This window comes from Phragmites australis, chromosome 16 (assembly GCF_958298935.1).
Source record: "Phragmites australis chromosome 16, lpPhrAust1.1, whole genome shotgun sequence".
In the NCBI taxonomy this organism is placed as follows: domain Eukaryota; kingdom Viridiplantae; phylum Streptophyta; class Magnoliopsida; order Poales; family Poaceae; genus Phragmites; species Phragmites australis.
Window position 1 is genome coordinate 28177842 of NC_084936.1, and position 23909 is coordinate 28201750.

General features: G+C 40.0%; 1 protein-coding gene across 2 annotated transcripts; it reads right to left on the reverse strand.

The window, feature by feature from the left end:
• Window positions 1-1999: 1999 nt before the first annotated feature.
• Window positions 2000-23793, reverse strand: LOC133894882 (ADP-ribosylation factor GTPase-activating protein AGD3-like). Of its 2 annotated transcripts, none has more exons than XM_062335067.1 (19): window positions 23654-23793; window positions 17371-17447; window positions 15452-15552; window positions 15053-15123; window positions 13193-13255; window positions 13057-13101; window positions 12626-12691; window positions 12498-12545; window positions 12311-12406; window positions 12187-12228; window positions 11100-11315; window positions 10886-11017; window positions 10543-10764; window positions 10363-10449; window positions 9963-10286; window positions 8618-8760; window positions 8426-8519; window positions 6061-6557; window positions 2000-2547 (listed from the first exon to the last, which is right to left on the reverse strand). In XM_062335067.1, the coding sequence occupies exons 4-19, from the start codon at window positions 15113-15115 to the stop codon at window positions 2433-2435; spliced, it is 2253 nt and encodes a 750-aa protein (XP_062191051.1). In that variant the 5' UTR covers window positions 15116-15123; window positions 15452-15552; window positions 17371-17447; window positions 23654-23793; the 3' UTR covers window positions 2000-2432. The 2 variants fall into 2 exon arrangements, with proteins under 2 accessions (XP_062191051.1, XP_062191050.1); XM_062335066.1 differs by lacking the exon at window positions 23654-23793 and adding an exon at window positions 18379-18741.
• Between the last annotated feature and the right edge of the window lie 116 nt (window positions 23794-23909).

Consider the following 23909-nt stretch of genomic DNA (forward strand, 5'->3'; position numbering starts at 1 on the left):
ATACATTTCAATGGGGTTTGTCAAGATGAGGAGAAAAAATCACAGGTGGATGATGTTAAGGGTTTTGTGATGGATTGTGGTGCGGGATTGTGATGGCGATGGTTTACTTTGTGGGTAATTAAAAAGCCCACCAAGTGAGAAAATGAGAAGTATTCTATTAACACTAATATAGGAACCCTATTCTGTGACCGGCTATCACTGTCGGTTTGGCTATAACTAATGGTGATAAAGTAGCACTACATGTTTGCAACCTCCAATAACCAATTAATCCTTGAAGTTGCATGAACCGGCAATGATACCTCATATCATTGTCAGTTTGTGGCACGAACCAGTAGTGATAATATCTTAACGCTATCGGTTTTTTGTCCCCAACTAGTAGTGATAAGTGTATAGTATATATTGGTCCATCGCCCTTGCCCCAAGCCCAAGCAAAACAGAGATGAGCTCTGTTTTTGCTTGCCTCCAACCATTTGTGCCGACTCGGTGCTTACAGGCTTCAAAATTCGAAACAATCCACATGCCCTAGGTGCTCAAGGACACTAACTTGTTCTACCTTTCACTTTTACTTATCTTTACTTTCTAGATTGCTAAAAGTTTTGAAAGGTGTTTTTTCCATGGTGATGCATATTAGAGGAGGTAGAGCTCTAATTGAGAAAATAGATTGAAATTGTCTTATTGTAGATGTATGGAGATTGCTTTAATTACATAGAAATATGCATTTTCATTTGTATTTGTATATTGTAAATAAGAAAATTGTAAATAAGCTTTTGAAAAATGTACTAGTAACAAGAAAAATACTAAAACAATATCATTGTCGGTTCAAAACTATAAATTTAGTAGAATGTGGTGTCAAAAATATTAAGGATGATTTAATTTGTCTTATATTGTATTAATATACTCATGTAAATTAGATAAGAACATGCATTATTCATTTGTATTAATATATTGTAAATAATATACAATAAATAAGCTTTAGTACTATAACAATGTAAATATTATGCTTTAATATATTGTATTAATATACTTAAATGATGTTTTAATATATTGTTTTAATACATTGCAAACAATATATACATTAAAAAATAAATACAACAAAAAATAATATAAATACATCACTGTTGATTCACACCTAAAACCAGTGACAAATTACCACTGTCAGGTGGTAATAATGGTAATAAGAATCCTGGTGTCAAAGAACTGTTTATGTTATTTCGACCAAGTCAACAAATTAAGAGGCACATTGACTAAATAGGTGAGAGAACTAAATTAGTTGGTTATGGTCCTAGTGTGGGATCCTGCTCACACAGGTTCGATTCCCAGACTTGACATGAGTACTTAGAAATTAATTGACATGGGTACTTAGAAAATAGTACATGCATACGTAGATACTTTCAGCGGTAAAGTATGTGCCCGCACTACGTGAGGATAATATATCCCTTTTTTCATGAATGCTAGAATTTCCTAGCGTCTTTTGCCAAACATCAACATCAGTTTTCGAACTGTGATTTTCCTTGTGTGCAACAGCCGGTCCTTGTATCAACCTACACCATGCTGTGTATTTCTCGTGCATGGAACACTTTTTCTAGGCAAAATTTCAAAACCAACACTTTTGCTAGGCAAATCTTCTAAACCAAAGCTCTAAAAGAACCAATTGGCCAAGATTTGGAGCTTGTGTCTGCCCGTGCATTTGACACTCCATGTAGACAAAGATTAGCATGCATCTTCATGAGTATATATACGTGAGTACAGTTTCTTTCTTACATGCATGTGCCTGTGTAATTCCAGTTCTAATACTCCTCAACTATGTATATGAATTAAATATTGGAAGTAATGCATCTTGAATCGAAGCGTTTCGAGGATTGGATCGATCACCAAGCCATGATCGGATTCTGACTACTACCAGTAAGTATATAATGTCAATATGTACCAGTGTCATATAGAGTAGATCCCCATCATCCGAATAATAGATGCAATTATTATACAAAGAGGACAACGACAGTAAGGGGCCGAGACAACAGTTACATATATACCATCCACACCACGCTAATATTTCATAGATCACAACGACACATCTCGATATGTACAATCATCTTTCATCAGAAGGGCAGCTACTTCTCGATGGAAGATGACGAGAATAAATAGAAGCAACTCGATTTACAAATTTACTATGCATCTGCAAACAGAACAAAACTGTTTTGCGAGATGAATAAATAAGGACCACTAACCCTATAAAAAGCAAAAAGAGAAAGGAAAAAAAATCGGGCGCATCATGTCGCAGAAGCTCTAAAAGGACATATACATATGTTGCTTTCAGGCCTCAAACTTGGATTATCAGCAGGACAACCTGGGCCCGGGAGGGCCTGGAGCCATGTTAGTTGAGTCGACCGCCCCAAGAGGGGGGGCTTTGATTTACTGAAGGTGTGATTGCAAGATTACCTACTGTGGTCCTCTAACAAAACAAGAATCTCTTCGTCGCTTGTTCCACCATCGATTGCATACTGTAATGCTGTCCTACCATCTCGGTCGGTGGCTTGTGGATCAGCCCCCCTGCATAAAACATTAAAAGAAAGTGAGACATACATTTTTGCATTTCTGCAGCTTGCTAGATCATTCCCAATGTTGTACGCATGCAGAAGAGCATAAAGCAGACTATTCGCTAAGAAAAAAGGGCTCCGATAATATTGATTGGCAAACTGGCATTTGAATTTTGAAAAGATATGTTCGCATGTTCTGCAAACTCGCAGAAACAAAGGGTGAAGGAACCAGCTTTTCAGAGTATCCATTCAAAATACACTAGAGATTCTGCACACATTCTTACAAAACAGGTAGCCTTCAAAAATAGAAACAAAAATATGTTCGCAGAAACAGAACTCTAGAGGGGCCTGTGTTTGATTTTGCATTTTCAATGAGCCTCAGGCCTTGTGTCCATAGGAAAACCAGCCCGGCACCAGCATCGGCACCGAACAGGAAGGCACTCCGATACAGCCCCAGCAACTACAGCGCCGTCCAGAGGAACTCCCGCATAGGGCGCAGTATGTAACGGCATCGTCACCTAGGTCGTCACACCATGTGGGCGCTAGGGGCTCCCCTCCTCGCAATATGTTGCCGCTCCGCACTCGGCAGCTTGACTACGAGGTCATGACACCCGCACAAAATCTGCAGACCATGTGAATGCTTCTTAACCACCCGCCGATAGCAATACCTGAGGGTTCGCCAGTAGCCCCCTGGCTGCGTGACCTCGCCCTCCAGGTTGAAATCGCTCGACACCAAACTATGGCGGCAAACGCCACATCCATCGCAAGGGCTGATGAAGGTCGCGATCACCAAGACTCGCAGTAGGCCTCGCAATAGGAAAGATCTCGTCCTCCCTTCACGACAGGAAATGCTCGGAGATCCCCGTCATGTTAAGACAGCCAACCCACCAACCTGCGCGACCCTCTTCACCAACGCGACCTACGCAGCGTGATCCAAGGTCAGAGGGTTGACCGAGAGCAGGGAGATCGCGCTCGGCGTGAGCTGAAAAAGGACAAGCAACCCTACCACTCACCTTCCCCTCGCAGGGAGGCGTCGGATTCCTCCAACCCGTCGCTCGGGCTGCGAAACCGTCATCTCTCTCGCTGAGCACGTGTCGCCGCCCATCAGCGAGCGACCCCCCGTTATGGGACGGGTTGCAACGCCCTATCCTCCCGGCTCCAAGAGTGCGCTGGTCGAACAAGTTCCGGCCGGTCCTAGCCGAAAAACATGACGACTCAACCAATCCCGAGGAGTTCCTACAGATCTATACCATGATTCAGGTTGTGAGAGGCCATGGGAAAATCATAGCCAACTCTTTCTCAACTGCCTTGACCGGATCAGCCCGATCCTAGCTTATGAAGCTCCCTCCAGCCTGACCACGACGACTTGAGGCACATCTTGAGGTAGGAGCCCACAACGACATCTCGGAGTCGAAACCTGCAGCTCCCGGTAGCCAGCTCGATCTGTAACCTGGCCGTATAAAAGAATCTAAAAAGATCAAGGCACGACTTGACCCCTATGAAATTCTCGCACATGTGAGCGAAAACGCTCAGCATGATGATGGAATTAGGGTTAAGGTGGAGGTGAAAGATGTCGTAGAAGGTGATAATAGTGTTGAAAAATTCAGAGAAGTATGGCATGAGGCCAGCTAGGAAGGAGACGAACATAGCGATCTCCCCCTGGTAGGGAGCAGGCGCATCTTCCCCAGGACGGTAACCTAAAGATAGGCGACAGGGGAGCAGATGGTTCTCGCGCATCTGCCTCATCTTCGCCGCAGTGCACGAGCGGCAACAGAGAAGAGGGGCTCTGAGCACAAGGGCTGGGGGCCTGTAGAATGACAAAATAATCTGTGGAGAGCCATCAACGCCCCCATTTATAGGATGGTTGCGGTATCTCAACCACCGTAAGGCCTGGTCAGTACGAAATTCGAAAAGCCACGCAGGAGAAGCAAAAATTCCCTTAGGTCCAACGGCCATCATTGTCTCTCTCCCACATTTCCCTTTTTTCTCTCCCACGATCTCTCTCCCTACTTTTAACCTCCCCTCGGGATGGTTTCCTAGACCCACCACGAGGGAAGACTGTGTTGATGACCACTCTCGGGGTAAACTCTTGTTCAACTGGGGCTCAAGTGAGGCGGCAAGATCCGACCACGGCCACGTGGCGAACTGCACAACCGACCACATCTGTGGGAGAGCTTGGAGTATACTGTCGATGTATAAAATAAGAGGGTCCACAGACTGTGTTGATGACCACTCTCGAGGTAAACTCTTGTTCAACTGGGGCTTAAGTGGGGCGGCAAGATCCGACCACGGCCACGTGGCGAACTACACAACCGACCACATCTGTGGGAGAGCTTGGAGGATACTGTTGATGTATAAAATAAGAGGGTCCACTGCCAGAGGGAGTCCACACAAGGGAGTGTCAATTGGCGGTAGATATTTTTTCAAAGACCGTAACCCTATCACGCGACCAGGCAAGGCTCTCGTGATCAACCCCCTGGTCGCGGAGGTAAGCCCTACGACCAGCGATATTTCATCTTAACCTGTCAAGTCGTATTAAATGCTATCTACTCAATTGTTTTCCTTCCCCAGACACCTCCTCCAGCGAACAAAATCTTGACCAGCGCAGATGACCAGTGTCTCATCCCGTAGCATTAAATGCTACAAGATGGTGTTACAAGCAGGCGTGATGCCACACGGCAGTGGGACGACGTCGCAGGCGGGCATGCGGCGTGGGGCGACGGGGCCGAACAAGCCGATCGATCAGTGTAGGGTCTGCATACCTACCCTAGCTAGGGATAATTGGTTTCGTCAAGGTTAGACCAGTCACATTGTTGGCACGATATGTTTATATGTACACCACTTCTGCTATATAAATAGGAAAGGACCGGGCATGTAAGAAGGGAGGAACACGTCTGTAAACAGTTTCATATTATCCATAAAAGAATACACAGAATGTAGGACTGTTATCCCATTGAAGGCCTGAACCTGGATAACCCTGATGTTCTTGAGTTCATACACACGCGCACCGAACACGTCGATCACATACCCATCGTCAGGTATACCCTAGAAGTATTGTTAAGGATTAACTCTCGACACCCAGTCATGCCCACAACATATTAAATACTACCCAAAAGGTCCTTTCAATGTGTACTGTGTAATAAAAACATTTTTAAAATGTATTTTGTTATGTTGATTATTCTTGAAAAATCCACAAAACTGTTATGAAGTCATTTTCTGTACGGAAAGTTCAGTGTCACTAGTGTCTATATATGGAATATTAGTTCACCATCCCTACAATTGGTAAAATTGCCCAGGAATCAGTAAGAATTGGTCTCAATTTAACTCTATGCTTTACCCATTTATTCTATGAAATTTACAGCACTCCTTTCATTTTCTTAAAAAGAGAATGTTGATGCATATCACTGTAAACTCGGTTCAGATAAGCTGTTATATCCCAGCCCTCACCAAGAAACCAGGAGGCTCTCCAACCCTGTTGAAACATATAGTGCAAGATAAAATGGATGTGTTATAGGCTCTTCGATACCTGGAGAGGAGAAGCTTGGCATGCAGATGTCTTCCTTTCAAAATGCAGTGATGAAGGGATGTCCGACCCCTAGAATCAGTCATATTTACACTAGCGCCATACTGCAAAAGTAATTCAACCATCCCAACATCTGCAACACGGCATGCAAGATGAAGCAGGGAGAAACCTTCACAACTGTCCTCCACATCATCAACGTGTGAACTCGTGCTAGCGGGAGAAAGGGGCTCAATAGGAGAAATCTTGTCATGCGAACTACAATCGAAAAATCTAGGACTTCCATCAGATGGTGAAGCTGGATGCTTTTGCAGAAGTGCTTTTCCAAGAGTCAAACACAAGCTAGAAGGCATCTCTCCATAAACTAAATTTACATTGGCATGTGATCTCACAATGAGGCTGTATGCAGCTTTCTTGTCATTTGTCATTACACTATTCCACATCTGCTGAGATAGCTGAATCTCATCCGTGCTATGGCTCCGTACAAATTCTTTGTCTACATACTGGAATATTCACACCATAAAGGGGGGGAAACTCAGCATACTACATTAGGATATATGACACTAAAAGATATGTTGAAATTGAAGATCTTCAAATAGGGCTACAATATACACATTCAACCATGTGAAAACTATACAGATTCTGGTTCATGCAGTACGATTTTCAGATAGTTTCATGGGCATGCGATCATTGATGAGCACTGGATAGTGCATCAAGAAATCTATTACATATTAAAGGGCCAAGAATTGGAGAAATCATAGGGTTCAAGTTACTGTAGCTAGCTATTGTTTATGTGGGTCCCCCAATATGTGCACGTATATACAGGTGTGCGTGTATGTATATGTGTTGTACGTATATACACATACATAGATGTACTCATATATATACGTGCTCATAGTTTTTTCAAAATTCCAGAAAAAATAGTGAAAGGAATAATAGTTATATTGATAAATCACCTGAAATAATCTAAAATGAATAGGTTATCTAAAACTCAAAAAAAATATGAAACAAATTTAGTTAGGTTCGTATTACTGTCGTCTACATGTTAAAATTATGTGCATGCATGAAAGTACCACTTTTTTCTCCATAATTAAATGAATGTGTTAAATATTGATGCATTCATAAATAAATATTGAGATGTCCAAAAATGGTGAATCCATTTTTTTAGTTTCTTTTGTCATGCTCTATACAACAAAAAAAACAGGTACGCCGTAGGTGTGCCAATCCGCCTAGTTTATTATAAAATTGCAAGCTCCTTGCTAAGCATATACTGCCTCCGGTCACTGTTAAGTGTCATTTTGGACTACATCATTTCCAAATACAACTTTGATCGCCAATTTCTATTGTAATATATTTTTGAAAAATAAAAGACATTAATGAAAGTTATCTTTGGGACAAGCTTATTTGTATTATTTCCACATGGCCAATCTAATATTAATAATATATCATTGGCCAGAGTTAGAATAGTTTGATTGAACACATTCTTGGACGACACTTGCGACACTTGCATTTTGACTGGAGAGAGTATTGATCAAAATACCCAGAAAAATGTGGATATGAGTACACAAGTGCAAGTAGTTTGCAGGATGAGCTATTGTTTTCCTTTCCTCTTCAACATTAATTTTTGCTTTTTATAACAAGAAAAATAACTAAGGCAGTTCATATACAGCGTATGTAATGTAAAAGATGTCCATGAAGTGGGTCTACAATTACTAGAGATGCAGTATATAGGCCAAGAAAACTAAATAAAATCATCTGATCAACTTTACGAGTGGTTCCAAGCCAGTAATCCATAGGAGATTTTAAGAACTAGCTAATAGCGGCATGTTGTCTCTACAACAGTCTACGTTGGCCACAACATTAACATCCTTGATTCATCTTCGTGAGTTTCAAAATCCACTTTTGAAGATCATGGAGTAGGCTCTTGCGCAAAACACTAACAAAAAAAACAGCATGTAGTAGGCCGTGGGGTGAGATTTTCTTATGATACGTGGCAAGGTGCTGTAAGCAGTGAGTTTCCTCACTTGATAATCTTCATGCAATTCAAGATACTTGTGTGATCTGAGAAACAGAACCTTTTTTAGAAGAAAAAAAAATACATGTGGATGCAGCTGAAGTCTTCTAGTAATATGCAAAGGACTAAAGTTCATGTTCAGACTAATGGCAATATTCATGTTCAGAACTGGCAGCACATCCTAATGGCCATATTCATGTTCAGACTAAAGTTCTCTAGGTAGTAAACCATAATGAATCATGTTTATTCAATCATTCTTCGCATGGAGATTCTTAGAGAGTGGAGACCACTTGGTTCTCAACATCCATTTGCTAATAGAACAAAAGAATACAAGCAATTGCAAAATGTAGCAAGTACCTTGGCATGAATAAATTTCTCTTTGGCAGAGAAAGTATCTTTGTGCTTAGGCTTGCTAACAGCAAGGTATTGTGCTGAGTCTGATCCATCAGCACTGCAAAACAAGCAAGGTTGCAAGTTTGTTACCTGGAGAGCAATAGAGAAAGACAGTTGAATACTTTATAAAGAGATTCAAAACAGCCGTAATGTTACCTTAAACTATCATCAGATTGACCATTATTTGATGAAGGTAACCTCTCTTCCCAAATATTATTGACAAACATGTTGCCTAATGACTGAAAGAGATTGATTACAGATGGCTCCCAAACTCTGACATCAAGTGTCAGAGACCTTACCTGCCAATATAACATTTAAGTTATTTACAGTACATAAGTCAATACACATGCTATTTATACCATTGAATATAAATCCAAACATGCAACCAAATTATACTGCAGTATATTCATTGAGCTAGGTAGAACTGCTGAATTCTAGTTGGTAACATAAGCACATAACTGGATGCCAGCAAGAAAAAGCTACTTTTATCATCCGAGGGACAATCTATAGTTTTATACACCGTAAGGCAATTAGACGGCGGTATATCCACTGAACTAGTAGACACTGCTATAGTTCCAGTTCGTACTATATACACATGAATGGTTGCCCGCAAAAAGAAACATCTGTGAGGACAATCAATGCACCATAAGGTTCTCTCATCAAGTTTCCAACAAAGGATGATATAGACAACACATTGTGGTAATGTTTTAAAACATGGTTGCTCCGGCAGTAGCCTAGAAAAAAATTTATGGCGGGTCTTCGAAGCCAACCAAACCTGCCACTCAATTATTATTAATTTTAAAAAAGAGGATTCGACTTCCTCTGATTCAAATATAAGGCCATTTTATTGAGTACTCACTCCAATCATAAGTGGCACCCAAGAAAAACAACATGAGTAACCTTTTTCTTAAAAAATTACTCTCATAATATTACCTTTTTATCAAATTATATAAATGTTTACAGTAGAAATTGTGGGTGGAATTATGTTTTGGAGCTCCTACTAATATCCAAAATGCATTTATAACTTATTATTGACTAGAGGTAAAAATATATCAGTATCAGAATGGTAAGCTACAGCTTTGACTAAATCAAAATTGCAATTATTCAGCATAACAATAAATATATAGTTATCCTAAATTAGCTATAGGAAAATGATACTCAGCTATAAGATTGTCCACCTTAAGTATTTATAGACTTTACAAGTTTTGGGCATAATTGTTTCGGATTTCAGGTTTGTATTTTAGAGTTTTTATCATATAAAGTTTTAACCCTTTTTTGTGAGCCAAACATACAATCATGCCCAGCTCTGAATAGCAAAACGTGTGTCGCACCTGTAGGTGTAACGGCACCAGAGCACCCGAATTGTGTAATATCATGCACAGGCTGAAACTTTCTGCTAGACTTTAAGAGCTTAAATGCATGCGGCAATCAATCTATGTGCATGTCCCATCAAGAGAAGGCCTTCTATAATAATGAATTACAGATAAAGTTTCTTAGTTACCTTCGATATATGCACTCCAAGATTTCTGTGTACCCCAGAGCACTCTATGCACAGAAGAGCACCAAGGTTTAACGATGCCCAATCAGGCTCTGAAGCACCACAATCAGCACACATATTATTGCCATCAACCTTCCTAAGCAGGTCAATTGGTTTTTCAGGTTTCATGCTGGTTCTGTGATGACCTCTGACATCATGATGCCCATTTCCAGAGTCCAGTACTAAATCATCACTTATGGAAGGTTCGAAGTCCACTGAACTAGTAAAGGAGCTACTCTCACTGGTACTCCGGTCATGGCCACTGCCTTTAGGGCTTGACATAAAACACTGAAACAGAACACCACAGTTTTGATAATCGAATTCAAATATATAAGCAATCCAACTGAAGTCATTCATTACTAACCTGTTCTGGGGATTGTGAGCTCAGCAAAGAGGCAATAACACCAGTTATCTTTTCAATCCAATCCATCTGATCTACTGCACTCTCTGCCTACATAAATACCCTATTGTGTTCATGAACAAGTAGGAAATATGTAATTATATTCAACAAGAAGACAGTCTTATCCACAACCTTGTGCCATACCTGCAGTGTGTAAACCTTTGTGGGTGAAATAATTCTGAAGCAGAACCTCAAATCTGATTGTTCTGCATCGACTTTAATGGTCGATGTCAACAAATTTACAGTATGCCGTGCAACAGATTTCTCATCATGTACAATACCATGGTAATGAGAAGAGAACAATCTGCTCAACAACCCAGAACCATGTTCAGGGGGGTTAACGCTTCTTTGGATGGAACAACCACCCTATAAGATCAAAGGTGAATGGTTCAGGAAAGGATGGGAACTAAAACGTCATACATGAGTGAAAAAAAATCATGCAAATTTAATGAGTATTTCAACACCAAATGTTATGACAGGGACCTACAGGTGGCCTACTAATTTGTTTGCGATAGTAGTACAACATTCCTCGACTATCAAGTACGAAGAACCTTCTTTTCCAGTCGCCTCTTAAGTTTGAAGATCTCTTTGAGAGGTAACCTTGACGAATGGTCTGAACCTGAAAATAGTACATCGCAATATAAACTTTGTTTCGAATCATAGTATCTGCTTTCCATTTCCAGTGGAAAAAACTGCCGTACCTTGCCTTTTGAGGATGACTGCATCACTGCATTGATCATTTTATGTGAACTTCTACCAATCGTTTGTATTCTGTCAGCATTATGAGAATCATTCAAACCATTTGCAGAAGACCGACTTTCCCGGTCTATCTGCCTTTTGTACTCATGCATCCTCTCTACAAGAGAAGCTTGTTCCTTGTTTGCCCTTTCTCTTGATTGCTGTGCATAAGCAAGAACCTGCAGAAGAATGCAAAAGCAGGTTCAAGGTAAAGTTATTTGTCAACTTCACATTATGAGTAGTTTAAGTACAATTAACCTTGAAGAAACAAGTAAGAAACTATGCTGCATCTTAATGAAACAAAGCGTAAATAAACAAATTTCTGTTAGAACGAAATTCCCAGTCAGCATGGCAGAATGACATAATAAAGTTTTGGTTATAGTGCAGGTAAATAATTGTGGTAAATATATCCGATCAAGTAGGCGGTGATCAATAAGCCATTACAAATCCCAGTTAGCATGACTGATTGGCATAACAAAAATTTGGTTATAATGCCAGTAAACAACAAGGAAATGCAACATAAAGTGAAAGAGTTATCAATTAGGTAGGCACTAGTCAATAAGCCTCCTAGATAATAAATCAGAAGCCCAAACCAACACAGCCTTTTGTTATAAACTTGGTCCATGTAAAACAAAATCTCTTTCTACTGTTCCAAGTAATTTTTTCTTCAAGAAAAGTGGCAATTTTTAGCTACTTGCGAACGACTTAGATCCAATAATTTGATCATATCAATGTGTTTTCACATAATCAAGATCAACGTCAGTATAAATAAGTGACTGAAAAAGTGCACCAAGCACTGAAGAACTGGACTGATGTGACGGTAACCTGTGCTCCCCTCAGAGCATAAGGACAGTGAATGACACATCAGCCTCAGAACTCCTTGGCACACTGGTAAACTACTAAACAAGTCAAGTCTCTACTAGTGACTTGATAGCAGAAATGTTAGAATGTGATATTTACATGTTAGGATTATGTAACTATTCGAACAAAGCATTCAGATACACACTAAGCTAGTAATATTATATTATAAAGGGAAATAGTTTGAGTTACCTGATTAATATATGGCTCCATTTGATGCAACAGTTCATATCCCTGATGAATAGCAATTGATAGGATTAATCTCATTTCGTGCATAATATAGCTACACCATGAGGTAAAATATACAAGGTGGTACTTGTTTGAAATATCGAAGATGCGAGTCCATCGTCGCACTAACAGCCTCCAAAAATTCAAATCTCTTCTTTGCCTCGACATGAGAAAGTGCAGTGACCTGAGAAATTAACATGGATATGGCAAACAATGGCATGATAAGGACAGAGTGAGAAACTAAGGAGCAAAGTTAGAGCCAATGCTGCTCGTACCAGGTTGAAACGAGCTTGCTCAAATGAAGATCTAGCACTGTGGAGCTCCTGGTTATTACCAAATGTAAGTCAGTTAGGGGAAAAACTGCCTGTAACATTGTAAAATGTTGCATAAGAAAGGTTTTTACATCTTCGATCGCAGTTGTTATGTCTGGTCGTGTACCTTTCTTCAATGACAGGTACTTCTCACGAACCTACAAGCAAACCAAACAGTTTGCAAGTCAATAGCACACTACCTCTTAAAAATTAAATAGGTAGCATAATGCTGCAATTCTGGGATCCAAAATTTCAAGGAAAGAATAGCAAATCAGCAGAAAATAAAAAAGAAGTACTGAGAACATCCTATAGAACCATTCTAAACTTATCAGCTGACTCGATATCAATCAACAAAGAGATAAATAGAAATAGAATGCACATATTATTGCCTGGAGGAAATTTGTCACATCTCACAAATATTGATTTCTGATGGGTGAAAAAGGAAAGTATTCGTCATTATTTATGACAAGATACAAAAAAAAAAGGCATTACAAATATGGAACAACGTAATAAGATAACTTGCCTGGTCATATGAGAGGCTAGCCTTGTCAAAACGCTTATGAGCATCCTGAAAATATATTAAGCAGAAAACTATGTCATTCAATTATTCTCAGTGTAAAGTTTCAAGATTTTGTGTCAATAACAAATAATACTGGTACCTTAACATCATGCAAATCAATATCCACAAAATTCAGCAACCTGTCATTTAGCATATGCTCAACCTGCCAGAAAACCAAACCAGAAATTATACCGCCTAAATTACTAAAAATATATACCATAAAATGTAAGAAATTGTATATTCGATGAAGGAAGCATCGAATATAATATATTCATATTGCATTCTAAACATAGGACTGTTTAGTTTCAACCTGAAATGACGCTAGGGAGACCAAGTTCTTCCATGAGGCGCATGCAAGACAAAGGGAATAAGAAACTTAAAGTAACATAGTATTTCTTCCCTATTAATATCATCTGGTAACTCGCAATTGGCACATCAATAGTTCAGTAACACTGTAGGGAAATATGACAACAAGGTGGAAATTATAGGCCTACATTGTGGCAATAACATCCAACCAGAATACCATAAGTGAAGGTCAGGATCAAAAATGTATTTTCGAGATGTTCACACAATACCATAAGTATTGGAGACAATTCCTTGTGTGCCACTGAAAAAGATCAAAATCTCCTATTTGCCACCGGAAAACTTGTGATGCCTTCCTCGCCATTGGTTGAAATTTTCACTCCCTTAAGTGCCATTTCCGTCCTTTGTCTGTGAGATGCCAGTTAAATGGGACCCAAAAAGACCTTTTTGTTCTCACCTTCTCTAACTTGCCTATGGGACCCACCTATCATCACTTTAGTTTGTCCTTTCCTCCCCATCTTTCTGCCCCAAATCTCCTGGCCACTCTCCTCTTGCCTTCATCCCCAACTTCCCCGATGTCCGACGGCCAACTTTCCAACTCGCACCACATCTCCCTCGGCCTCCACCACCAAAAACTCGCCTGCTACGCCCTTTCGCACTGCTACGCAAGGAGTCCTTGACATGTCCCTAGCCATCTTCTATGGTTTTTCCATGCTGGAGCCCATCCCCATCTCTGTGCTGGAGAGGCTGAGTCATGCGCCGCTCATGCTGCCAGTGGATGATGAGGCGTCACCATGGAGATAGGAGGGACAGAGGCGAGCCCGAGGATTGGCGGAGGAACAACAGCGATTTGTACTGTTGCAAGCTTTGGGAGGCCATCTGCCCATACCCCTAGCCTCATCCTTGGGCCAACGCTCGGGTCAGCCTGACGGCAAGAGGGGGTGAGGACCAGGTTGGGAGTGGGTGGAGGGAGATGGTGGGGACCTTCCATGGTCCGTCAGGGGTGTCAGCAAGCGGTAGGATGTCGAGGAGGGAGGCGCTGATGATGTTGGTGGACCCGACGATGATGGCGACACTCTGGTAGGAGGGCTCAGTCGCGGAGACCTGCTCTTCCTGATGCTTCTTGACCGCGCTGATCGCTCCCGCCCACCACCAGCTCAGCGCGGCTGGCTGGAGGACTCTTTACCCGATCAGTGGCGGTGATGGAAGGGCAAGGGAGAGAGGGGATCGATTGGGAGGAGCAGGCGAGGAGCGCTAATGAAAGATGAAGTGAGAGGAGGGATAGAGAGAGTGGACCCGGCAGGGATACTAATGTCATTTTTGCAAAAAATTGACATGCAACGGAGACTTTAACTCCCAGAGTTAACGGCAGTGACATAGAAAGGAGGCAAAAATTCATCCAGTGGTAGGGAAGGGATTACAAGTTTTTCAGTGGCAGATAGGAGATTTTGATCTTTTTCAATGGCACACAAGGAATTGTCTCTAAGTATTGAATAAGAACACAAAAGGTAAGAACTACAGCAATGCTCCAACAAAGCAAAAAAAAACAATCAATGAAAAAATCAAAGTCAATTTGATTAGCACCTCGTGAAGAGAGAACGTAAGAATTTGACTGAAGCAATGCATATAATCACATTGTAAACTGGAGCTGCACTACCTGGGAGCGCAGTACTTCCTTGTATGTTCCAATTTCTCTCAAGGCAATAGTAAATTTGGTCATGACAGGTCCTGGAAAGGACAAAAATTCAGTATGCTTAGTGAAGAAACTGACCAGATTAAGCTCCACTCCAATCCTATGTGAGGGAAAGTGTAATAAAGGAATGAGCAACAAGGACAATAACCCAGTTGAAAAATGAAGGAACTCAAAAAAAAGAAAAAAAAAAGAAGGATTAGCGAAAAATACTAAAATAATGAAAACATTATTTTCTTCATGCACATGGTTTCCAGAACAATTGAGCAAATATGAAAAGAATGAAAAGATCCTCCTGCATACTCATGATAAATTTATACATAAATGCTGTTCGGAAAATCAGTTAAAAGAAATAACATGACTAACCACCAAAAGCAACACTAATTGGATCATTGTGGCCTCCTCCAAATGTTTCAAGTGAGCTTGCAAATGCAATATCTCCATCATATGCTTCCCCTAGTCCTTCACTGAAACAAAAGTTCAAGTAGGTGCATGAATTACTGTATCCAAAATAGCAGGAAGCAGCTATATTAAAGGAATAAGTCCATTTTACTCCCTCGAACTATCACGTTTGTCCGAATAACCCCCTCAACTTTTAAACCGTTCATTTTACTCCCCCGAACTATCAATACCGTCCATTTTACCCCCTGAAGTGGTTTTTCTCGGTGGTTTTAATGACGTGGTGGCGGTTTCGCCACATGGCAGTCCTAGTCAGCGTGCTGACATCAGCGTTGCACAATAATTCGATTTTTCTTTAGAAAAATAATTCATAAAAATAGATTATTCCGAAAAAATATGTTTTATGTTTAAAAAAATCCAAAAAAATACAAAATGATTTAGATAAATGTTTCTATGTTTTTAGCTCTATTTTTATTTCTGTAAATAATATTTAATGTTTTCTAGTGTAAAAATTATTCCAAAAATGTTAGAATAAATGTTTTAATTTGGATTTTTTTTTAGAAAATATAGATTAATTTTGATAAAGTTTAAAAATATTTTCTTTGATAAAATAAATGCTTTTAATATGTTTTGTTGCATATAAATTAGTTTTAATTCTAGAAAAATTAGGTTTAAATCCAGAAAAATAGTTTTTGTCGTTTTTAGTTGTAGTTCGGGTCGTTTTTAGCCGTTTAAAATTCGTTTAGCCGTACTTTTGTGCATATTTTGGGCATATTTGAGCACATTTTTGGTAAATTTTGGGCACATTTAAGCATATTTATGCATATTTATCACATTTTGGTCCCATTTGGTCACATTTTGATCATATTTGGTCATATTTGGACACATTTTGATCATATTTAGGCATATTTTTAGCACATTTGGATATATTTTGGTCACATTTTGTCATATTTGGGCATATTTTTAGCAAAAAAGTATCAAAAATGTTCTCAAAATGTGTTTAAAATAGGCCCAAATGTGACCAAAATGTGGCTAAAATGTGTCAAAATGTGGCCAAATGTGCCCCAAATATGGCTAAAATATGCCAAATGTGTCCAAATGTGCCAAAATGTGCTCAAAATGTGCTCAAATATGCCCAAAATATGTCCAAAAAGTACGGCTAAACTAATTTTAAATGGCTAGAAATGACGCGAAAACTACGACTAAAAATGATAAAAATATTTTTCTAGAATTAAACCTAAGTTTTCTAGAATTAAAACTAATTTTATATACAACAAAACATATAAAATCATTTATTTTATCAAAGAAAATATTTTTAAATTTTATCAGAATTAATCTATATTTTCTAAAACTATTTTCCAAATTAAAACATTTATTCTAACTTTTTTGGAATAATTTTTACACTAGAAAACATAAAATAATATTTGCAAAAATAAAAACATAGTAAAACATTTATCTAAATCATTTTATATTTTTTGGATTTTTTTTCTGAACATAAAACCTATTTTTCAGAATAATCTATTTTCATGAATTATTTTTCTAAAGAAAAATCGAATTAATGCGCAACGCTGATGTCATCACGCTGACTAGGACTGCCACGTGGCGAAACCGCCACCACGTCATCAAAACCACCGAGAAAAACCACTCTGGGGGGTAAAATAGACGGTATTGATAGTTTGGGGGAGTAAAATGGACGGTTTAAAAGTTTAGGGGGTTATCCGGACAAACGTGATAGTTCGCGGGACTAAAATGGACTTATTCCTATATTAAAAAACAGCAAGTAGGTGCTTCTAAGAAACTAAATGGAATAATGTAAGGGAGCGAATTACAGATCAACCATATTTCATATAAGAAAATACATAAATGAGCTTCAAATGATCACTTACGTATACTTGCGACAACCTTTATGGAACTTCAAACATCTCTCTCTCAGCAACTCAGCACTCTCCTCAAGTAATTGTATCTGTTTTCAAAAGACCAAAAAAATGCAAACAGTTATTTGCCGATCAAAGAAGCAAACTTTTTGACTTTTATGTTAAACGATATATTTAAAAGTGGTTTGCAAGTTCATTAATCTAAACACTAAATGTGAAACCAGTTGTTAAATAAAACGGCCTCAGAGCTCTTACTGTTAACGGCAGTTAACACTTCAAATCAAACTAGAGCCATATATAAAAGTCTGCAACGGGCACAGATGCACCTACAGTCACGGCAATATGCAACAATAGTTCGCGATGCCCCTTCATAAAACAAAAAAACCTTTTTCTCTAGAAATCAAACTAATTTAGGACCACTCATTGCGCTGCCATGAAAAAAACGCTCAACAATTCCGAAGAGAAACCAACACACACGCCAATCTGAAAAGGTAACAATTGAACAACATGCTAATATGCAGATACACAAAATAAACCACACACAGCAGCATGTAGTAAAAACAGGAACATACGACAACACAGAGACGAATAATAAAATGAACCACATGCTACAATGCAGACCTACGGATCCACGGAAGCCGAATCACAACGAACGAATTAAGCTTTCCACGTGCATGCGAGAGAACAAATAAAGGGGAAACTCTGGGCACGCGCTGCGCATCAGCCATCCGAAGAAGAAAACCGGCGTCAGCTTAACAACGCAATCCCACTCCCCAACCGCGCGCAGCAGCGCCAACGAAGCAACAAAAAGAAAGGTCCCTAAGAGACACGCGCCTCAAACCCACCCACCGTGACAAGATGCCAAAATCCAGAAGCCGCTGCGAGTTTCGCACTGCACCCCAAAAACCACACGCACTCGCCCCGAGCGCTACCGCCTCGCGCCACCGACCGCGGCCATGGCGCTCGCACAGGCACCCCTACCCCGAACCCTAGAAACGGGATCCACCGGGCTCGTCTCACCTGCGTCCGGAACATGGGCGAGTCATCGAGCTTGGAGAAATACATGGCTCCCGCCGCGACCGCTGCCGCACTCCCGCCACCTCCTACCACCCCATCCGCACCGCCAACGCCGCCTCGCGCTCCACCGCCACCACGCGGCGCTCCGCCGCGCGCCTCACCGCCGCCTGTGAGACTTCCTCCGGCCGCCACCCGAGCCGGGAGCCGGGAGCCGTGCTGTGCGACGCCGCGCCGCGCAGGGAGGGAGGGGGCAGAGTGCGGCGATCTGGGCGAGGGGAAGGGGGAGGGGAATTGGTCGGGTGGCTCGGCGAGAAGAGAGGAAGGGTGGGAGGAGGGAGTGGAGAGCGAGGTGGAAATGGAAAATAACGGTGCGCTTCTCTCTCCCCCCCCTTCAGGGAGGAGACAGAAAGGGCGAGGTGCCAAGCTGGCAACTAGCGAGTGTGTGGGGCCCGGATGCAGTGACACGGTTGCAAAGCCGATTTTATGTTCGTTTATTAATTTCTTTTTGCACCTATCGTCAGTTTTGTTTCTTTAAGCAGCAGGCAGTGCAGGAGTTTTCTTCTCTTTTTTTCCTTTTTGTCAGAATTATGTTTTCATCGTGAATTTTAATCAGCCATTTTTCTCTTTATTTTATTGTTTTCTGTCACCATCGTTGGTTTTTCTTTCAGGAGCAACCAGGAAAGTTTTTTTTTTGTCAGGTTTTTTTTCTCAACTTGAATATATATTAACTGGGCGTGTCCAGGGGGTGAATCCAGGTGGTGCTGAGCACCCGATGCCAGCATACAGTTTCTTTAAACTATCTCCAATTATATTTCCTTCATTTCGTTTCCTTTTCTATTTTTATTTTCTTTATTTTCTCTCATATCTAACAGTTTCTCTTTGTGCGGAATCGCGAAGTGAAATGAGAGATAATTCGGAAACTATAGGAGCGTTAAAGGAAACGAAAATCCCTTCATGACGGGAATCTGACCTTTGAAGAAAATACCTTAGAGTTAGTCTTATGAAGAGAATGTGGTGTACGAGGAGAGAAAAAAAAAAGAAGAGAAAAAAGAATAAAGGAGATTGATGCCCCTAGGCATGTCGCTATTAAGTGATAGGTAAGTGGCAACATGATAAATAAATAAACTCGGTTGGTGATATGCCAATTTGGTTAGTGGCAGCATGTCATTGTGTCAGGAGTTGAACGATTTAGCTCTTATGCGACCGAAGCAAATATCTCTCAGCACCCAGCAAAAACTGATTGTTGTATGGAAACGAATCATGTGTCATAGGTCTTTAAAAAAAAAGAACTGTTACACTTGAGTACTTATAAATATCGATGAAGATATTAGCCTAGTGTATTAGTGCTCCATGTCTCGTCTTCTTTGCGTTTTTATGTTGCGCTTGCATTGCACTGGATAAAGCTTCAGGGAATCTTCGGTGAAAAATCAGCATATTTTTTCTGATACCAGCCATGTCTTTTTTTCCAAGCATGATTATATTATTGAAGGGGAAATAGAAAATGTGTAGTGTTAAGTAACTTGAGATCATTTTTTTTAAACAATTTGCTATTATCTACAAATGATAGGGGCAACCACTATTAGGTTTAGACGAGATCTTTTAGGTGAAGATATTCTGAAGATGAGCTGCTAAAAGATACACACTGTCGACTGTCATGATGCATTGCAATCGCCACTTGCATAACGGGGGAAGAGAAAAGGGCTGCAGGCTACTCATCTCACCAGATAAGATTATGCCCACTAATGTGACAGTGATTATGACACCGCCACTCCAATCTACTATCTCTGTTTCTCCTTATGTTATTAACTTGAGCAGTCAGTGAATTCCTTCCAAAAATATTTATTTCCTTGTGGTCATACTTGTCTTGAAACATAAAGTTTGTTTTCTTAAAGGCTTGTTCGAATGCAGAAATTTCACAGAAAAATGGTTCAATTTCTACCAGACTCTTGCATTCCAAACTGGGTATAAGTATTTCGATGGAGAAGAAACTAGATGCAAAAAAAAAGATCAGAAAATTTCTTCAGAGTTTACAGCAATAAAAGGGAAATTTTGATTGTTTGGAGGGCGCGCAGTTGGCCCAGAAATGCTCCCCCTTGAGACTTGCCTTTCTCCGGGTACCGCTTCGTGGCCCCCCCCCCCCCCCAGCCCGTTCAAAGATTCTGCGGCCTGCTATGCGCATGATGATGGCCCGTCCGTCCATTCCCGCCAGCCCCATCTCACTTCACCTCCATCCACCGGACTGGCCCTCCTGACACTAACATCTCGTCAAACGCTGTTCATGATTTTTTTTAAAAAAAAATACGTATGTACAACTCGCAGACACTAGTATACATTTATTTCTTCATCATCATCATCATCATATATATATATATATATATATATATATATATGACACCTATTCTATACTCCTAGGAGTATGTACTCCCACATGCAATATACCACCTAAACAAACACTTTATACTCTTTTATCATTTTTAGTATACTCTAATACTAATTCTAAGATACTCCAATATGAGTTGTAAGAAAAAAAATTCAATGTTAGCCTTTCATTTTTGCTATATACTCTTTTTTATACATAAAAAAAGTATATACGCAAATTATGATAAAAATCATGGAATTTCATAAAAATTTTCGTGGGATTTGTATTGTAGTATCTTATAATTACTAATGAAGTATATTTAAAGTGATAAAGAAGTATAACACACGTGTAAAAGTGGTATATGAGAGGTGGGAGTACATACACCCAGGAGTACATACTAGTTTTCCTATATATATATATATATATTCACGTAACGTCTACTGAAGATGATAGATATAGAGGTTGGAGATCTGATATTGACACTTCGTCAAATGTTGTTCATGATTTGCTAATTGCAACAACAAAATCCTCTCAAAAGAAAATTGCAGCAACAAAATCCTGGCAAAAACAGAACTCAGCAACAAAATATGGAGGCTTAGAGCTCATGATCTGTCTTGCACTACGTGATCTCTGGAAGTAAGTTTACAAGGAACACACCTTCTTTCCGGAGGATTGATTCCTTCTCTTTCGTGAAAAAAGAACGCATTATCTGATCCGAAAATGCCTCTTGTTTTGTCTTCCTCACACATGAATATATGGTTGTCTTCTTGTCGTGTGTTAGATGACACGACACACCAAAGTGTCGTGTGTTAGATGACACGACACATGGCAAAGAAACAATTGCAACCACCCCGGGCATAAGAACAAAAAGATGGACCACCAAATGGGTTCGTTCTTGTCTCTCGCCGCAGTGGACTCTCCCGCTTGGCAATTGGCGAAGGATTGTGACGTTCGTTCAGGACGCCATGTTCATGCACAACAATGGAGAAGCGAGATACTCCAGAATCCAAATATTCACCTGCATATGCCTATCATGTAAGTTAAGGGTCTGTTTCGAATGCATGAATTTCAGAGAAATTTCTTAGGAGACTGTTAGATTCCTGAACAAATTACTGGTTGATTTAGCTCCGTTCACATAGAACATAAACAAGGCTCGCTTGTGGCATCGAAAAGGGAAGGGGTAATAGGGGCTTGCTTTTAAAGTGGAGTAGTTAGGTCTGATCATACCACTTAGCTCTAACTTTTCTTTAGAGGACAAAAATATAATAGGGGAAATATATGTTCGCAGAAACAGAACACTAGAGGGGCCTGTGTTTGATTTTGCATTTTCAATGAGCCTCAGGCCTTGTGTCCACAGGAAAAGTCGCAAATTGTATCTATCTCATCATTCCAAACATCAAGCACCTTCATGATTAGGAATGCAACGAGAGAATTTGGCACTGGTGTATAAAACCAGGTATACAGATCACATCATAGACCGAGGAAACATGCAATACCAGTACTTCACTGTAACACGTCCCAAAAACACTCATAGCCAGAACATTAAGTGACATACAGTACTAGTACTTTACTGTATTACGGTCCAAACGCTCATAGCCAGAATACAAAGTGCGGCCCAAAAGAAACCACAGCAAGCCTCCCACTCCATTAGATCCTTCTGGTTACTCCTAGTACATCATCCACCCCTTGTAACTTCGTCCATTTGACCCCTTCAGATAAATTACCATGAAATCATATCAGGCATAAATAAACCCCAATGATTATGAAGGAAGAGAGAATTACACCAACTTCAAATAGCACCAAGCATTTTGTAATCAGAAGCATATAATCTTGCACTCTTATGACCATGAAAAGAAAAGACGAAAGTTTAGAAAAACTAGAACTTCTTTGCCATATAAAGGCATGTTTTTTAAAAAACTAAACATTTAAGGTCACTTTGTAAATCAAAGTTGGGAGTGTAAATTAAACCACAACTTTTGTGGCATTTGTATAAAAAAACTACATATTTAAGGCAACCTTATTTAAAAAACCTACACATTTAAGGGCATGTTTCAACACAAGGTGACCTTAAATGTGTAGTTTTTTCAAAACATGCCACAAAATGTGTAGTTTTCAGATACAAAGGAAAACGAAGTTGTAGTTTTTTAAAATTCACTCAAAAGAAATGGAATGAACACAAGTTCACACCATCTAGCATGATCAACTGAAGAAATGAGCAAGATACTGATCGCATACGACCAAGGATAGGACTGCGCCAATGTCTCAGGTTTGCCAAAGACAATCAGCATTTTCGTAACTGGTACTCAGTCCATTTCTAAACATAAGGCACTATGCAAGACTTAATTTGAAATATTCTCATCTGCCTCTCCACTAACCTTCGGTAGCTCAGATGTCTGCAGAGGCTTTCCCTTCAAGGCCCCTGTCCTTGGTAATTGTCAAGCTGAGCTTCAACAACCAAACAGTGCATGCTAGTGAGGACTTCCGTTCACACAGTGTTCATTCACGTCTTCTTTCACAATGTTCATTGAAGATGTAAGTAAACAAAAGCTAATGATGCAGTCTTCTTTCACACTTCGACCTTGGCCTCATTTCCATTCTTCTTCAACCTCCTCTTCTCCAACTTCCTCTCCTCCTCCTCCAGCTTCCTCTTCTCCTTGTTCAACTTTCTCTTCAACTTCTTCTTCTCTGCCTGCTTGTTCGAGTTCTTGTTTGTCCTCTTCTTCCCCTTAGTGTTATTGTCCTTTACACAGTGTTCATTCACGTCCTTTTTAGAGTTCTCCATTGAGTCAGATTCTTCACAACTCAGATATCTAACAGCACTGACCCTAGCGATGGTAGAGAACAATCAAATGTCACTAACCTGATGCAACAATTTTCGCAACAAGAAAAATAAATATTGATTTATTATTCAAACCATACCCAATAGGCTTCTCTGATTTGTCACTAGTAGGAGTGCCACCAGCAGTTTCACGAGCAAATTCTTTCTCAAGCATGGTCAAAACTTTTGCTGCATTGTGCCGAATATCACAAGGTATATACCCCAGATATATGTCTTGGTCGTCTTGACTCAGCAGGTCACAAAGGTTCTTAGCCTCCTTTGTGATACCCTTCAAAACATAGTTTTGAAATCAGTGGCAACAAACTTGTCAGGATAAAAAGAATATATACTACAAGT